At 45.0% G+C, this 15517-nt stretch overlaps 1 protein-coding gene and 1 pseudogene across 1 annotated transcript; both read left to right on the top strand.

The window, feature by feature from the left end:
* Positions 1–4762: 4762 nt before the first annotated feature.
* On the top strand, positions 4763–8350 carry LOC119436926 (keratin-associated protein 19-2). Its single transcript, XM_037703969.2, has 3 exons — positions 4763–4926; positions 6445–6901; positions 8051–8350. The coding sequence occupies exons 1-2, from the start codon at positions 4915–4917 to the stop codon at positions 6889–6891; spliced, it is 459 nt and encodes a 152-aa protein (XP_037559897.1). The 5' UTR covers positions 4763–4914; the 3' UTR covers positions 6892–6901; positions 8051–8350.
* A 4173-nt stretch (positions 8351–12523) lies between these two features.
* LOC119437870 (U2 spliceosomal RNA) lies at positions 12524–12704 on the top strand (annotated as a pseudogene).
* The last annotated feature ends 2813 nt before the right edge of the window (positions 12705–15517 follow it).

Here is a 15517-nt window from a genome sequence, read left to right as displayed (position 1 = left end):
TGGCTCAGTAATATGGGAATTATAATCACAAATCAGTTCCTATGCTATATAGGCTCTAGCGGGGCGGGGCGCAAGAGCATCCGGCGGACAATCATGCAAACCCATTATTAGTGAAGACTTGAGGCCAATGTCAAACATTTTTTACGAAGTTACGAACAAAACGCTGTGTCACTTTCTCCCCATATTTTTATGCAGCGCATTACTGGCCTGCAAGTGTATAAAGTTTTCGTCTCGTTGCAGTGAGTATGCCATAGACTTCGTATTGCATCATTGGGTTATTCAAAGTGCAGTCAAGTGCATTTATCTTCCCAAAGGAAAGACCTCAGACGTATTGCCTTGGTGTAATACCAGCTTCAATGAGGAAAAATCACACTTTACTCAAAAAACAGCAACATATATTAGAACAAGCTTGGCGTCAAAAAATCGAAAATAAATGCTCAACACACGTGTGTGTGTGTGTGTTTGCAGCCTGGTAAGTAGAAGCTCCTAAGAGTTGTAATGGGTAACTGGAGATCGCTAGGAGAGGCCTTTATGCCGCAGTGGACATAAAAATAGGCTGATGATTATGAAGAAAAAGCAACCAGTGACTCTACTTTTCTATGAATACTTCGACCATAAACCTTGCTCATACTTACTGGATTCGTATATACGCAAAAAACAAAGGATACGGTTCATTACAAATTCTCTTTCTTGAAAAACGACACGCGTCATTTTGGTGTTCGCTAGAACACTTTTTGTTCCTTATCACGTGACAAATCTATGTTATATGCACGTCTACCCATAGCGACACTCCCAGACTATCATATACATATCTATAATGAACAAGAAGAAAGGAAACCGAGGGGCCTGACATTTATTATATTAGTCATAAGAAGAGTCTTATGGCTATATATATATATGCATTTTTGTTGAGGAGGACTAGAATTTAATGAACGCGCCGCGTTTTCTCAGCAGCTATGGCGTTGTGCTACTGAGCACGAGGTCGATGGTTCCCGGCCGCTGCGGGCGCATCCCAATGTAGGCGAAATACAAAAAGAAAAAAAAAATACGCTCAGGTTTCGCTTTTTGTATTCACTTTTGAGAGCCCAACTTGCCAAATTTATCGGCAGCCCTCTATTGCGCCGCCTGTATCGGCCTTGTGTTGCTTTATGGCATTAAACCCCAACATTGAATCTGTTAATTAAACCCCAGCATTAACACTGGTACTTATGTATTTATTCATTTATTTGTTCAAAACGCCTCACAGGCTCCAGCAGGAGTATTGTGTGCGGGGGGATTATACAATATTTGTCTTCATAAGCGGAAGCATTACAAAGAATTGAAAGAGACAATGAGTAAAAAAGTCGTATGCTAAGGTACATACAACAAAATGACGTTACATAATAGTTAGCGGGACGCGATAATACACTATCGGAATATATGGTGGCATACACAATGTAAGGGTACCTCATTTAACGCTGCCAAATTATACAAAACTGATGTAAGCGTATATCTCTTGACACTGCCAAATACGAGAAGCGTGCACATAATTGAGAGAAGATTAACACTGAAAGCAACTGGTGATTGAAAAGATGGCGGTTACTTCATGACGAAACTTAACAGGGTCATGAATGTCGGCAGCATTATCAGGAAGATCATTCCATAGTTCAATGCCTAGTGGTAACGCTGATGAGTTGAAAGCGTTAGCGTGAACAAAAGATGCCTTTGAAGGAGCGGTTGTTGTGTAAACGGCGAAACGTTCATAACTGTTGGGAGAGAGGGAGGGTGGTTTGATGCTGACTCTTTGTTATATTATGAAATAAGCAGCTTAGAGCAATCTTTCTGCGCGATTCTAAGGAGGGTAAGGACGGTGAAGATTTAATATTAGCAACGCTGCAATGACGGCTGAAGTCTTTGGCGATGAAACGTGCGGCACGATTTTGAACACGTTCAAGAGCGTTGATTAGATGGGCTTTGTCTGGTGACCAAATTAATGACGCGTATTCAAGTTGCGGATGGACGAATGTTACTGTATTACTGAATACTTAATGTAAAATGTCCGGCAGCAGAATAGTAACACCACATTAGTCAATATTTTCTTGGGTGAGGTACCAAATGAATGCAGATAACCCCGCACTAGATTCTGGTTGCGCCCTAATTAAGATAAATCGGTCCAACACTATAGGCTTCCGCGCACAAATTTATTGGCGGCGGTGTTTAACTGTTTTACAGAGAAATTAATGTAACTTTATAAAACCAGGAGACTAATGCAATACTTTAACGCTTTTTGATACCATTTGTATTCCTGGAGGCAATAGCGACAGCGTTTCCTCCTAACACCCACGCCCGGACTCCTCCTCCTTCTTCCCGGGATGAACCACTTTCAAAGGAAGTCATTTTTACTGTTTTAGACCTTTTATTTCAAACATAAATGACATTTATGACGGGCTGCCTTAATTAGCAATCTCGTTTAAGACAGGTTACCTCGTCACATGTCGTTGCATTATTTGAAAATGGGTGATTGTTCAGGCGTGTTTCTAACAAACCCCATAATCAAGATGCCCATAGTATGTACCAAGTCGTACTTCGGATATCAAAAACGTAGTGACAAATCTCTGCGAATATCTATTACACAATCTGATAAAAATATCGGCTTACACGTGGGCGCGCTCGCAGTATGAATCGCTGCTACGCGGATTGAGGCAGTGGGTCAGCAGGCAGGCATCACGAGGTGACATCTTAGGGCAGCTACAGTCTACGTGTCACGTGTATACCATACGCTTCTTTAAAATGCTAGGTTTTCCGTGAACGCCAGATCTTGACTCCTGTGTTGTTCTACATCGGACTATGTTCGTAGTCATGTTTTCTTTTTTCGCTTTCTAGCTCTGCGAGCGTCTGGCTTTATCAGTTTCTGAAGACTTGTTAGTGGTATATAATTTATAAAGGGAATAGGGAGGGGCTGTGGGGAAGGTTGGGGGACAAATGCCACGAAAAACTCTGGAAGGTTCACATTTCGAATGAATAGCATAATCGCCACTGCCACTGCCCCTGAAGTAAAGGAGTGTGGCTAATGTGGCTTTCAACACTGCTACTTGTCCCGTGATTTAATGGACGGGTGAAATTTCTAAACACGACGTCTACCTATCAAAACATCACTGCCCTATAGAGCCGATAAAGCGTTAGAGAACAAACGACTGGTTAATGCCGTAATAGGAACAGCAAGCAACTACCGTTGCCGACCTCTCCTGTAGAGAAAATGCTTGCGTCATTGCAGAAATCAAGGACACGTATACATTCACTGTCATGTGGTTGCTCATCGCGCCATTTTGTTCTGAGCAAAACAGGTTCACTGGAAAAGGAAAGCACACCCTTCCGCTTCTATTGAAAAGCGTCGCCTACTTCCGTCTTGCTTGCTTCCTAGGTTATATCCTTCCAGGTGACGGCGGAAGGTGCTGACATCACTGCAAGTCAGACGTTGAGGAGCAATACTTGCGAGAACTACGAGTGACTTAATTTTCTACTTTCTCTCGTTTGAACCATTTCTACAGCATTTTTACAGCTTGAACCATTTCCTTCACTATAATATGAAACAAGAAGTTCGGAGCAAAATTATGTTTAGCTGTATACAGTTAAAGAATAATAAAGACTGATTCAAGCACTCATCACATTCCGATTCATTCTTGCGTGGCTTTAGCTTGTTCATGCGTGCATGGACACCTGTGTCACACATGAAGGTTAACGCACATATTACTGATCCGCCAATTAAATATGTTCCAGTGCACGCGAATGAACGACCTATGGGTGTGAAAGACTATCTTTAAGTGGCTTGTTTGTGCTGACCCTTTCCAGGTGCCCATTTTCGGCGTTACTGCTGGGCCGTCGGTGCCTGTACCGTTCACCTTGAAAACGGTCACCGCAGCAGAGCCGCTCCGAGCGAAACATATGAACCACGACCTCAGCTATAAGCTGCTGGGTCTATAGCTCGACCCCTCGGTGTACAGGGGGAACGATGCCGCGAGCGAATTGCACGACAACTTACGCGAACCCGCATGGCCAAATGAGCGAGCATCACCACAGGCGCAGTATACAGCTGAGCAGTGGCACGCACGCGAGAGTTTGGCCAGCCGAAAAAGAAAGATCCGCAAGAAGCACTTCGAAGGTCACCTGCCCGCTTTTCTTTCCTTCTCTCCAAGCTGGTACCTTACCTCTCTCAGCGCTTATTTTTTTTTTTTTTGTAGCTCTCACTACGGTTGTCTTTAGTTCATGCACGTGGTCTCTCGTCTACGTGGTGTGCTGAGTTTTGTTTATTTCTCTCGCCCTTCTTGGCCTTCTCTCTCAAAGTCGTCTGTGTCAGGTGCAACACGTGGGGGCACCCCTATATCAGCTGGCGCCATCTTAACCGCACGGGTGCAGTCTGTTTTCCTCGCTTTTTTGTTTTTTATCCTGACATTCTGTTTCCGCTCACTCTCTTATACGCAGTGACTGCCACACGGGTCGTCCGCTTTCACACTGCGGGAGACTCGCGCAAGCCAGGGGGCTGGTGTTCCGCGAAATCGGCTGACGACTCCGGTTGCCTCCGGCTGCACGGTCGGCCGACCAGCAGCACACTCCCCTCCTCCCGACATTCTAAGCAAGCCCCGCACACCTTTCGGGTGCCCCCCTCCCTCCAGTCTCGCTCAGGACACGCAGCCTTCTCCACCCCTTCCCGAGCGATTTCGCTTCCGAGAGGGTTGTTGCACCGGACGCGGGCACTTTAGCTTGCCGTGTGCGTGGTCCGCTCTCCGGCCTGGGAAACACGGCCCGCTTCAAGCGTGTCCCCGGCCCCCACGAGCCGACCGCCCGCTCCTCGGGGTCTCGTTATAAAAAGCGGCTTTCGAAGTCTGCCCGGCTACAATCCGCTGCCGAGCTCTTCAGACAGCTGACACCGCCACCGACATGAGCCGCCTGGTAAGCAGCGAGTGGGGCTTCGCTCTCCGTGTGCCCGATTGCGCGATTGATGCCTGTGGGAAAAGGAGTTGAGGTTGACACACTGTTTAGTATGCGACCGATAATGCGAGCATACGTCTGTCGCTTTGTTTCGATTTGTTGCCGACAGGAGTAAGGGCAAAGTCAGATAAGAAAAGCTGGAAAGGGGAGGTGGTCACTGACAATGCGCGTGTTTTGGACGTTGGTACTTTACTCGTCCGATGATTTTGGCTAGTGGTGCCCATTTGTGAGCCGGAGTGAAGATTGCATCCCGTTTTGCCAATTTGCGTTGTAAACAGTTGGTGCACGTAAGCTATTCTTGACTCATCGCTGTGTAGACACGTCACATACGTTTGGGTGTACTCGTTTGAACGGGGTTCAGATTAAGGATATGTGAAATTGATCTTGATTTGAAATTTGATGCATTCATCCGTTTGTTTTAGCACTTCGCAATTAGAACAAACAGCTTTATCTTGATGGATTTTATAATGCCACATGCAAATACTTCCCTTTAGCAATTGAGTGACATAGTGGCAGCCGCGGCCAAGAGGTTAAGTAGATGAACTTAAAAGCTTAATAGAGTGACTCATGTTTAAAACAGGGAAGAAAATGTACGCTTAATGAAGGTCCCCTAGAATAAAATTTATACAAATGCGATATTCTTATAATTACTTGAACACCAATGTGTGTAAAGCACACAGTTGTGGTTTGTGTGAACGATGTGGGCTTTTGTCAAGACGGCGCGACCTGTCACCTTGACAGAAGCCTTAGTCGAAATTCCATCGCTGAACTGAATTTTTGCCGCCATGATGACAAGGGCTCTTCTAAGGACTCTTCTCTCACTAGCCTCTTAAGATTGGTAAAGGATGTTCAGCGTCTCGGCTTCCTGTAAACGCTGGTAGCCGGAAGCGTGCTACGAGTATAATATTGAGTCATCACGAGTATAATATTGAGTGAGAGCTACATTCCCATTCATTGTGGGAGCCTTTGAGTTCCCCAAGTCTTCAATTTAGCGCCTCAAATCTCACCAATATTTCCCAAACTGTAGCCACGTATCATGCTACAGCAGACCTCGAAGTTGCCAGTTGTCAGCGCAGACATAACAAAATCAGTTGACTCCTTCGTAGTCGCTAATTAATTAAATTCTGGGGTTTTACGTTCCTAAACCACGAACTGATTATGAGGCACACCATAGGATATCCCGGATTATTTTAACCACCTGGAGTTCTTTAACGTGCATCCAATTAATGCATTGTAAACACACGTTTATGCATTCCACTTCATCGCAATATGGCCGCCGCGGCTGCGATTGAAACCACAACCACAAGCTTAACAGCGCAACACCATAACCACTCATTTACTGCGGCGGGTGTTTTCATTGTTGTTAAGATCTAACGGAAGTCTATATTTCCCAATACTCCACTTCAGCTTTAAAGCCACGCAAACGATGTATATTACATTGAATGCAAAATTCGTAATTGAGACTCTTTTGTCGTTTAGCTGCCCTTCGCTGTCCTCTTGGCCCTCCTGGGTCTGGCCCTGGCTGCCCCGGCCGAAGAAGTGGCCCCACCCGCTGAGGTTCCTGCTGAAGAGGCCAAGCCTGCTCCGGAAGGCGAGAAGGCTGTTGAGGGACGCACGGGCTTCTACCCGGGCTACGGCGTTGGGGCCTACGGCTCTGGCTTCAACCGCGGTGGAAGCTTTGGCCTGGGTAGCTTCGGCAACACTCACGGGCAGGGTGGCTTTGGCTACAACTATGGAGGCACCAACCGCCGCGACTACGGCAATGTGCAGACCTATGGAGATCGCGAGGCCTTCGGTGTGGCCCAGAGCGCCGGCGCCAACCGCCGCTACGGACAGGGCAGCTCCGGAAACGCCTACAACAACCAGGCCCACGGAGCAGGAGGCAACAGCTACGGCGTGGGATACCAGGGCGGCTACCTCGGCTAGTAACCCAAAGGTGTGACTGACAGTTGCGGCTCATTTGTTTTAGCGAAGCGCAGATAATGTTTCAATTATTTTAGCCCCCATGCGACTTACCACTCTACAGTTACTGCTTCCGTCTCTGCCACCTGCCAGCTTCACGGGTGCTATCCAAGCCGAGCAATGCTGGCACGTAGGAAGCATGGATGTGTTATCTTGCACGCACGAAGATGACAGATTGGCAAAGCGGTAACTGTAACGGTAGAGCGTAAGCGTTATTCCCCAAGCTCTGCGAATGAAAGTTTAGGCAGAGTCCGGAGCTTAACTAAAGATCAAATTATGAATTCGCATTACCCATAGTTTATTTTTCCAAACTGGATGCAGCAATGTGTTGAACAGTACAACCCCATCGGAAAATAGAAAGAAAATGTTTTCTTGGTTTGAAAGTGCTTATAATCGTACCTGCACTGGCGACCATGTTCAGAGAACGTTTTGAAATAACGGGTGCCAATCAAACTAATGTTAAGATGCTTTATCTCTTAGAGTAGCGAACACCTACCCTAGGCATTACGCATCTTATAACAATGTATTTCTCTGTACGACCTCATGATAAATTTCAGCAGACTCATATCACATGTACTAGCACCCATTGTAATAGGGCTGATGCTGTTCAGTTGAACGAAAGAAGCTAAAAATATGTTCACATGAGCATGCGACCAGTAACTCACCTATGTTAAATATGGCTATCCTATTTTAATACAGTCATTGCTAATTCTGCGTCTCATCTATGATGGCAAAATATTGATAAAATGCCTTCTTAGCAGTGATAAAATTAACGCGCTGTATGTACCTTCCACTGATATACCATATGTACGATACAAAAAAGAGAAAACTGCGTGCCACTGTGGTATGCTGTGTTACTATTTCCTGACCTAAAAAGCTAAAGATTATCGTGCTGTAAATACTCGAAAATAGTTTATTCCAGCATAAAAAAATTATCCACCGCGTCTGGGGCATGTTCTGTGGCAGTGTAGTTAGAAATTATATTTCAGTGCTCGCTAATAACGTGGAAGCATTGTTTCCTTCTCAATGTCGCTACCGTTATTACAAGTAACGGAATTTTTCGATCAGCAGGCATTTGCATTTGTTCTTTACTAACCGTATTATATCTCTTGGTCCTTTTCAGAATTCACACGAACGCTTTCTGCTCTCATCACTTCACTCTCGCCTGTTTATGCTTTGGCCAAAATGCAACGGAATGGCCTTAATTGGCACCGAAGGAAATAGCAACCATTCTGCTGAGTAGATCATCGAACGACACGTAGAACAGCATGCAACACGACTGAAAAGAAAGAAAAAACAAGCATTCATGGGCATTAACGAGGCATCTTCTGAGGCCTTCGGAAAGGCAACTCCATCTTGTCCCGGCCCCCATAGAAAGATGTCATGAATCAATTCAATAAAAAGAACTATTTATTTTCCCCAATCAATACAGTTTTCGGAGTGATTTTTCTTGTGAAGCCATCTTCGACGTTACTATATTCAAGCGAAGCTTGTATTGGCTCACTTGTGTGGGGGTTGGTGTACGCGGAAAACTATCATCATCACCAGTGGCTCGAGCGTCGTCGTCTTCTTCCGAAGCCGGATCCTTGGCCACCCTCGGGTTGCGCTCGTGCCACTGCTCCCGCGTTCGCCATCGTCATTTTCTTTCCCAGCTGGCTCCGTTGCCCCTCATCATCCATGCGTATAATTTCATTTCTCTTCTGTCGTCGTAATGGGGAGGCCGCGTTTACGGGGGTATGAGCCATTGCTTAAGGGAGTATGAGCCATTCATTGTCTTACGTGACGGACAGATTTAATTTTGAAGCAATTTAATTTCGAACAATGGCAAGCGGCAATGGCGGGCGAATGGTGCTAACCCCGCCGCCGAGCAAACTCGAGACATCGAACGCAAGCGACAACTGACTTGGTCCACCGATGTCGACATACCCATAGACATTCCGACCCGACCATGAGGGCTTCCGTAGCCGAGGCTCGAAAGTTGCACGAAAGGGAAGGAAAAGTAGAAGGAAAAGGAAGCACAAGTAGTATGAAAGGGAAGGAAAATTAGTTAGAAAGAGAAGGAAAAGTAGTAGGTCAGGTACACACAGGTCAAGCATCGCTTAACGCATTCTCTCGACAGGGGAAGGGCTGGTGATTTTTTACAATATTGTAGCCTCGCATGTACATAGTTGCAAGCTGGCATCCACAAGTAATTCATACTCAGTATCCCGACGGTATAGGTAGCGTAACAAACACTGTGATTGAGCTTGTTGATACGGATCCAAGACTACAGGCAGCGATAGTGTCGTCTGTTCCTTGTGTTCCGGTCCGTTTTGCACTGCCTGTATGTATAGGTAACTGTTAACGCATTAACGCGGCGCGTTATGCACGATTGTAAGCACTTCAACGTAAGTTCCATTCATCGGCGCAAGTAGCTGCAATATAAAATTTTATCTGAATAATTAAAACTGATAAGGAACATTTCTTCTTCACCTGACGATTGTTATCTCGAATAAAACTTTAGGCCACTTTAAGAAGCGGCCTAATGAAGTATTTGTGACAGGGTCGTATTTCTGAAAATTTCGCAGTGCTTCTTTGATTTGTAGGAGTTTTAAGTGCCGAAGAAACACGAGGGCTCTGAGAGGCACCCTGTGGTGGAGGCTTCCAGATCACTTTAGACCACCTGGTAATTTACACACCCAAGATCGGTATGCAAGCTTTCGCATAGGAAGACCTTCGCGGCGGGTATTGACCGCCCAATTACTGAGCCACGTCGGAGCTTTAATGGTTCTTTACGTGAGTAAAGTAAGCGACACATTTATTTATTTATTTATTTATTTATTTATTTATTTATTTATTTATTTATTTATTTATTTATTTATTTATTTATTAAGGTACCCTAAAGGCCCTAGAGGGCGTTACATACTGGGAATACAAAATCATTGTGTAATTTATAGAAACATCTAAAGATGGCGGGTGGAATTACTGTTTGTTGGAATTGGTTTCGCATCTAGGGGTATAAACAAGACAGAGCGAAAAAAGAATTGTGTAGATTCAACGCACATCTTCGAATTTGTGTGACACGAAGCCTTCGAGAACCCTTTAACCAAATGCAATAAATTTAACCATTTTATTCCTGCGTATTTGGCGTCAAGGCAACTAGCACGCCGTGTATGTGCTCTCGCGTACACGCGCTACTCACGTCGCGCACGCACGGCGATCATTTCGGAGAGCTAATGGGCGTTGGCTCAGTGGAAGTCACCGAACGGTTGTAGCTTAATGGTTAGAACATCGGGCCACTGTGCTGACGGACCCATGCTCAATCCCATCATCGAGCGTGTAAATCAATTTTCTTCTTTCTTTTTTTAAGGGTGAGCTATTAGGCAAGACAGCAATAGCAGTGACAGTCAGGAAAGTCAGAGATGGTTTGCAAATAAAGCTTCGCTTCAAATTAAAAGACATACACGCGCGCGCACACACACACATACACACACACTTTAATTTACAGAAGTGCGTATAGGTAGGTACTCAAGGGCTTGTTCGACATTGTCAGTAATTCTTGATTTTAATGTTTCTTAAGAGAGGCCTTGCAACATTTACCGTTGACACCTAGTTCATTGTGCGAAAACTTCAACTTTGGCTAATTAGCTTTAATTGGCTTGCTAGTCGAATAAAGAAGCTGCTGAATATGAACAGTCATTGAAGCCGAGGCGAGCAAAGGGAAACAAAGTGTTCTAATTGGCCGGGTCGTTAATTATCATGGTTGACTTACATACTGACGAATCAGTGGAAATGGCAGAAAGAATTACTTCTCACCTGCTTCATTAGGTATTGTCATCTTCTGCAACCCCATTAGACTAGTCTTGCATCTGTCCTTACTCCTCCGAGTGCTGACGACAAAACCAATGACTGAACATGATTTTTTTTCGCGCAAAATAAGACGGGCGAAAGACGGACATGCCTATAAACACAAAATGCCTGTAGTAACTGATTTAGGGATTTCAGGGACACATGCATCAGACTGTGCAACACGATGTGCGTCTATTGCGAAAGTACACATCTCTTCTATCATGTAAACAAGTTAGTCTCAAACGAGTGCATCTTTGTGAAATATAGCGTAATATATGTACTTGCGTGTCTGCCAGTTGCTCCCTTCACGACGCCTGTGGTTAGAAGGACGTACAACATCCGCCGCTTTCACCTTGACCGGTGCTGGATAACCCTCCCAGGGCTAATCTTGTAGATAAGCACCCAACCACGGAAAGTAGGCTGGTGAATTTCCGCACTGGTATAGCGTAATTGGTAAAGCACCGCACACGTAATGAGGAGGATGTGCCTCACAGTCCTCGCCTGCGGCAGTTTATTCCTTCGTCTACTTTCACTTACCTCTACCTGATTTTTCTCTGTTTCAATTAAAAACATAACAATTGCCTTCCTCTATGCTTTTTTAGGGTTCCGAGGTAGTTGCTTCGTATGGTTGTGACCAACCAACAATAAATTCTCTCGGATCCTCTTATTTTTCTAGTGTCTAGCAATATCGTAAAAAATACTGTTCAGCAAAGTGCAATAACTTGTTAATAAGAAGAAGATAAAAAGACAAGTCATTTTGAACGAATGAGTGGCAGCCCACACGCCATTGGTTATATTATGTTAAATCTCTACACTATATTTTAAGCCACAGGGGCGTCTAGTAAAGAAAACAGCTTATTAGCATAGCGAGTGTTAAAAGGAATAGTAAGTGAGTTAGCTTTTAGCGCTTACACCGACGCATGCGCGAAGTGCTGCAGTATCCAAGATGTCGCTTGAAATTGCACGGACCTGTCACGTATTCCTATATATGCGTTTTGTCTCACTCATTCTCTAGTTCGGATATACACCGTGAACTTCTGAGCCACACATTTAATGAAAAAAAAATCAATTCCCATAATAAATTATACAAAAAGCTTCATAGTCATTAAGCAAGTTTCTTCATTACCATTAAGTTTGCAATTGTCTCGGTATGTTTAATAATGGTGTTTCTTTAACGGGCCATGATTCCAATATTTTGAGCTTGAATTGTTGTGTATTGCATGTTAACCGATACGCGTCCGAAAGTAAACTGGCAAAATTTTAGGGTATTGTATGCGGTAGAAATTTTGCACTTCATTTTTTTATATGTCAGTTGAGCCATAACATCAGTCTAAAAAAAGTTCAGTGCATTCCACTCTGTGAAGGTAAATGACCAGCGCCAGCTGTGCATGTGGTGATTGACCGTTGCTCCGGTGAAACGTTCCGAGTTTGCGAGGTCGGGGCCACATGGACGGTTCGCATTTCTTTCCGCCTCGCGGTCCTGGCGGGCAACACACTCACGCTTGGCGTCCGCGGCCCGTTCATCGTCGGTGTTCTCCTTTCTCCGCCGCCGCGCCCATTCCCTTTTCTGGTCACGCCATTGTTCTTGGTAGGCACGCTGTTCTTCTTCAGACCGTACAACACCCGGCCTACCCATTTCACAGTCAGAGCAGAACTGAGGAAAGGAGCCTACGTAGAGCATGACGTCAGGAGACAGAAGACACTCAGAATGGTAGGCACTAGTATGAATATGCGGCATGGCGTACACGTGTGTGATGTGAACGTAGACATGACCGACGCGGGTAGAAGCATAGTATCTGTTCTTATCAGCCTAATATCTAATACGGGCTGTATTTGGATGTCAAAATATTAAAGTTATTTTTGCAAGTTGTTGGAGTGCTTGAGGCCTGCTTCACCTCCGCCGCGTGTCGGCCCGGTATTTCACAATTTTCGGGATCGGCCCACAATTTTTGGTCTACAGACATCGATCCGCTGGAAACTAGACATATACAGCTTCACTGTAAAACACTGACGAGTGAAGAAGTCATGTGTGTCCTGCGGGACCAATGTGCGCGATATACTCATGGTTTCACTGTTGCGTATGGGTTGGGGGTCAGCCCTAGATAGTTTGTGCAGGCATTTTTTCGTTTTCTTTTTTTTAAAGCGAAGGTTTCATGCCGAGTTCCAGGCACTTTTCCGTACCTATCTGGCCTATAACGCCGAACGCGTTTAACGTGATGGTGCCATCTAGGAACGGAGCAGCGATGAAGTAGTTTATAAAGTTTCGAGCATACAGTTTCATACAATAATAATTGTTATAGAGAACCGTGGCGCTAGTTTATACGGGAGCTGCAACCAGGGTGATCCAGCTAGCACGGGATTAGTGGGTATAGTACATGAATTTGCCCACTCGGCTTCAAACGGCTTTGCGACATTGCAGAGTCATCGTTTTCCACAATATCGGCGTTAAAAATAATTAAATAAGCATTAAGAAACTTGTCCCATGAAAGGATTCCAACACAGAATCTCTAGCGCACAAGCCTGATATTGAATTCATTACGTCACTTATGCATGCGTCGACAAGCGGCTTAGAAGATCCTTTCTCGGGGGCAAGCCAGCGCGTTGAAGACGCTTGGAGCGTTTCGATTCACAGTTGCACTAGAAGAAACTGACTCGTCGGAAACACCGCGAGTGCAACACGACACTATGGACACCACTGAACATTAAACTGAACCTGAACATACTCAAAAAAATTCTCTGGGCCTATAGTTGGTGCAAACAACTTTTTTTAAGGCGCAAACAAAAGACACTGCCCAAAACGAAGGTAAAACACAGGACAGGCGCTACTTTCAACTGTTTATTCCGCAACGTTGTCATGAAATATATGAGAAATGCGCCAGAAGCGTTTATGGAAAAAATACAAGATTTAAAAAAATATATAAAAATGACTGAGTAATTTACATGCGCGTCAAGGAATCCAAACTCTTTTGCGTACAGACTTAAAGAAGGCTCGCTGATGCAAGCTTCCCTCCTCTTTTTTAAGTGATCGATATGCTTCCAGTATCCAGCGGGCCTGCTCATTGTGGATTTTACCGAGAATCTTCGCATCACAAAATAATGTCTCACATCCGCAAGAGTTCACGTGATCCGCCAAATGCGTTCGTTACTTCTTTTAATCATTGACGGCGTGTTCTCCGAATTGTTCATTCACACTTTCCGGTTTGGCCGATATAGCTTTGGCCACAGAGCAAAGGAATGTCATAGACAACTCCGCAGGTACAGTTGAGATAGGGTGAAAGGTGGTTCTTTCGGCAACCTCGCATTGTTTCTCCTGCTGTGGCTATGCGACGGCAAGGACGGTCGAGCTTGTTGGGGGCAGAGAAAACCACACCAACTTCGTGCCTATTCGCGACATTCTTGAGGCTATGCGAAAATTTGTGATTGTAAGGAACTACCTCCAGCGCACGTTTTTTTTTTTAAGCCAAGCTTTATTGGCTCACTTGTGTCGGGGTCGGTGTAAGCGGAAAACTATCATCATCAGCATTGGCTTGAGCGTCGACATCTTCTTCCGCAGCTGGCCGGTTGCACTCGCGCTCGTGCTCGGCACGCGCTCGTGCCACTGCTCCCGCGTTCGTCGTTGTCATCTTCTACAGCTCTCTCTGTTACCGCTCATAATTCCAGCGTAAAGAAAGAGAGAGAGAAAGAGAGAGAGAAAATGAATAATGAAAGGCAGGGAGGTAAACCAGGACTGAGCCCGGTTGGCTACCCTACATTGGGGGAAGGGAAAATGGGAATTTCACTTCACTTCTGTCATCGTAATGGGTAGGCCGCGTTTACGGGGGTATGAGCCATTGCATAAGGTGGCATCAGCCATTCATTGCCTTACCGTGACGGACAGATTTAATTTTGAAGCAATTTAATTTCGAAGAATCGCAAGCGGCAATGGGCAGGCGAATGCTGCTAACCACGCCACCGAGCAAACTCGAGACATCGAACGCAAGTGACAACAGCGACGAGCAGATAATCGTACAACGCAATGGAAGGAAAACTTGCACGAAAGGGAAAGGAAAACTAGAAGTAAAGGGAAAGACAATTAGTACGAAAGGGAAGGAAAAGTAGTAGGTCAGGTACACGCACGACAAGCTTCGCTTACCCCCATTTTCTCGACAGGGGAAGGGCTGGTCATTTTTCCCCCTGAAATCTTTATTGTCCTTTTTTCCTTGCTTAAACTTCGGCAACAGACCCTCAGGAACTGCAGAGATGACTGCTGGAAGGAAACCTGCCACCAGCATGTCTGCCACCTGCGCTCGAAAGCTCTCTTGCATCGTGTGGTAGTACGATTTCTTAAGCGAACACTCGAGGCGAAAAGATGTAATGGCTATTTTCACTATCTTACAGTGAGAAGAGTCAAAACGTAGGATCTCCTTCCAAGTGTCTCTTGTTTGCGCCTTAAAAATAACTTGTCAAATATGGTGTACTGCATGTAAATATGTGTATTAATTAATGTCCAAGCTGACTTTAATTCACTGCTAACAAAATCATTTCTTCGTATAACATGCTGCTCTTTAATGCAACTAGTTAAACCTCAAAAACCACACTTCATAGGCACACAAACGTGTTTCATGAGCCAGTCACACCAATTTCGCCTAACGTAGATGTCAGTTTTTTTAACAGTTAACCCCCTTACCGATGTGTAAGGTAGAAAACCGGACACGCCTCTTGCTGACCTCCCTGATCATCTTTTTTTCACGTCACTCTCTCTCTCTCTCTTTGGTTTGTGTTG

Source organism: Dermacentor silvarum, chromosome 1, assembly GCF_013339745.2.
Source record: "Dermacentor silvarum isolate Dsil-2018 chromosome 1, BIME_Dsil_1.4, whole genome shotgun sequence".
NCBI lineage: Eukaryota > Metazoa > Arthropoda > Arachnida > Ixodida > Ixodidae > Dermacentor > Dermacentor silvarum.
Note: the sequence above shows the minus strand (reverse complement) of the source record. Positions and strands in the feature narration are given on the sequence as shown.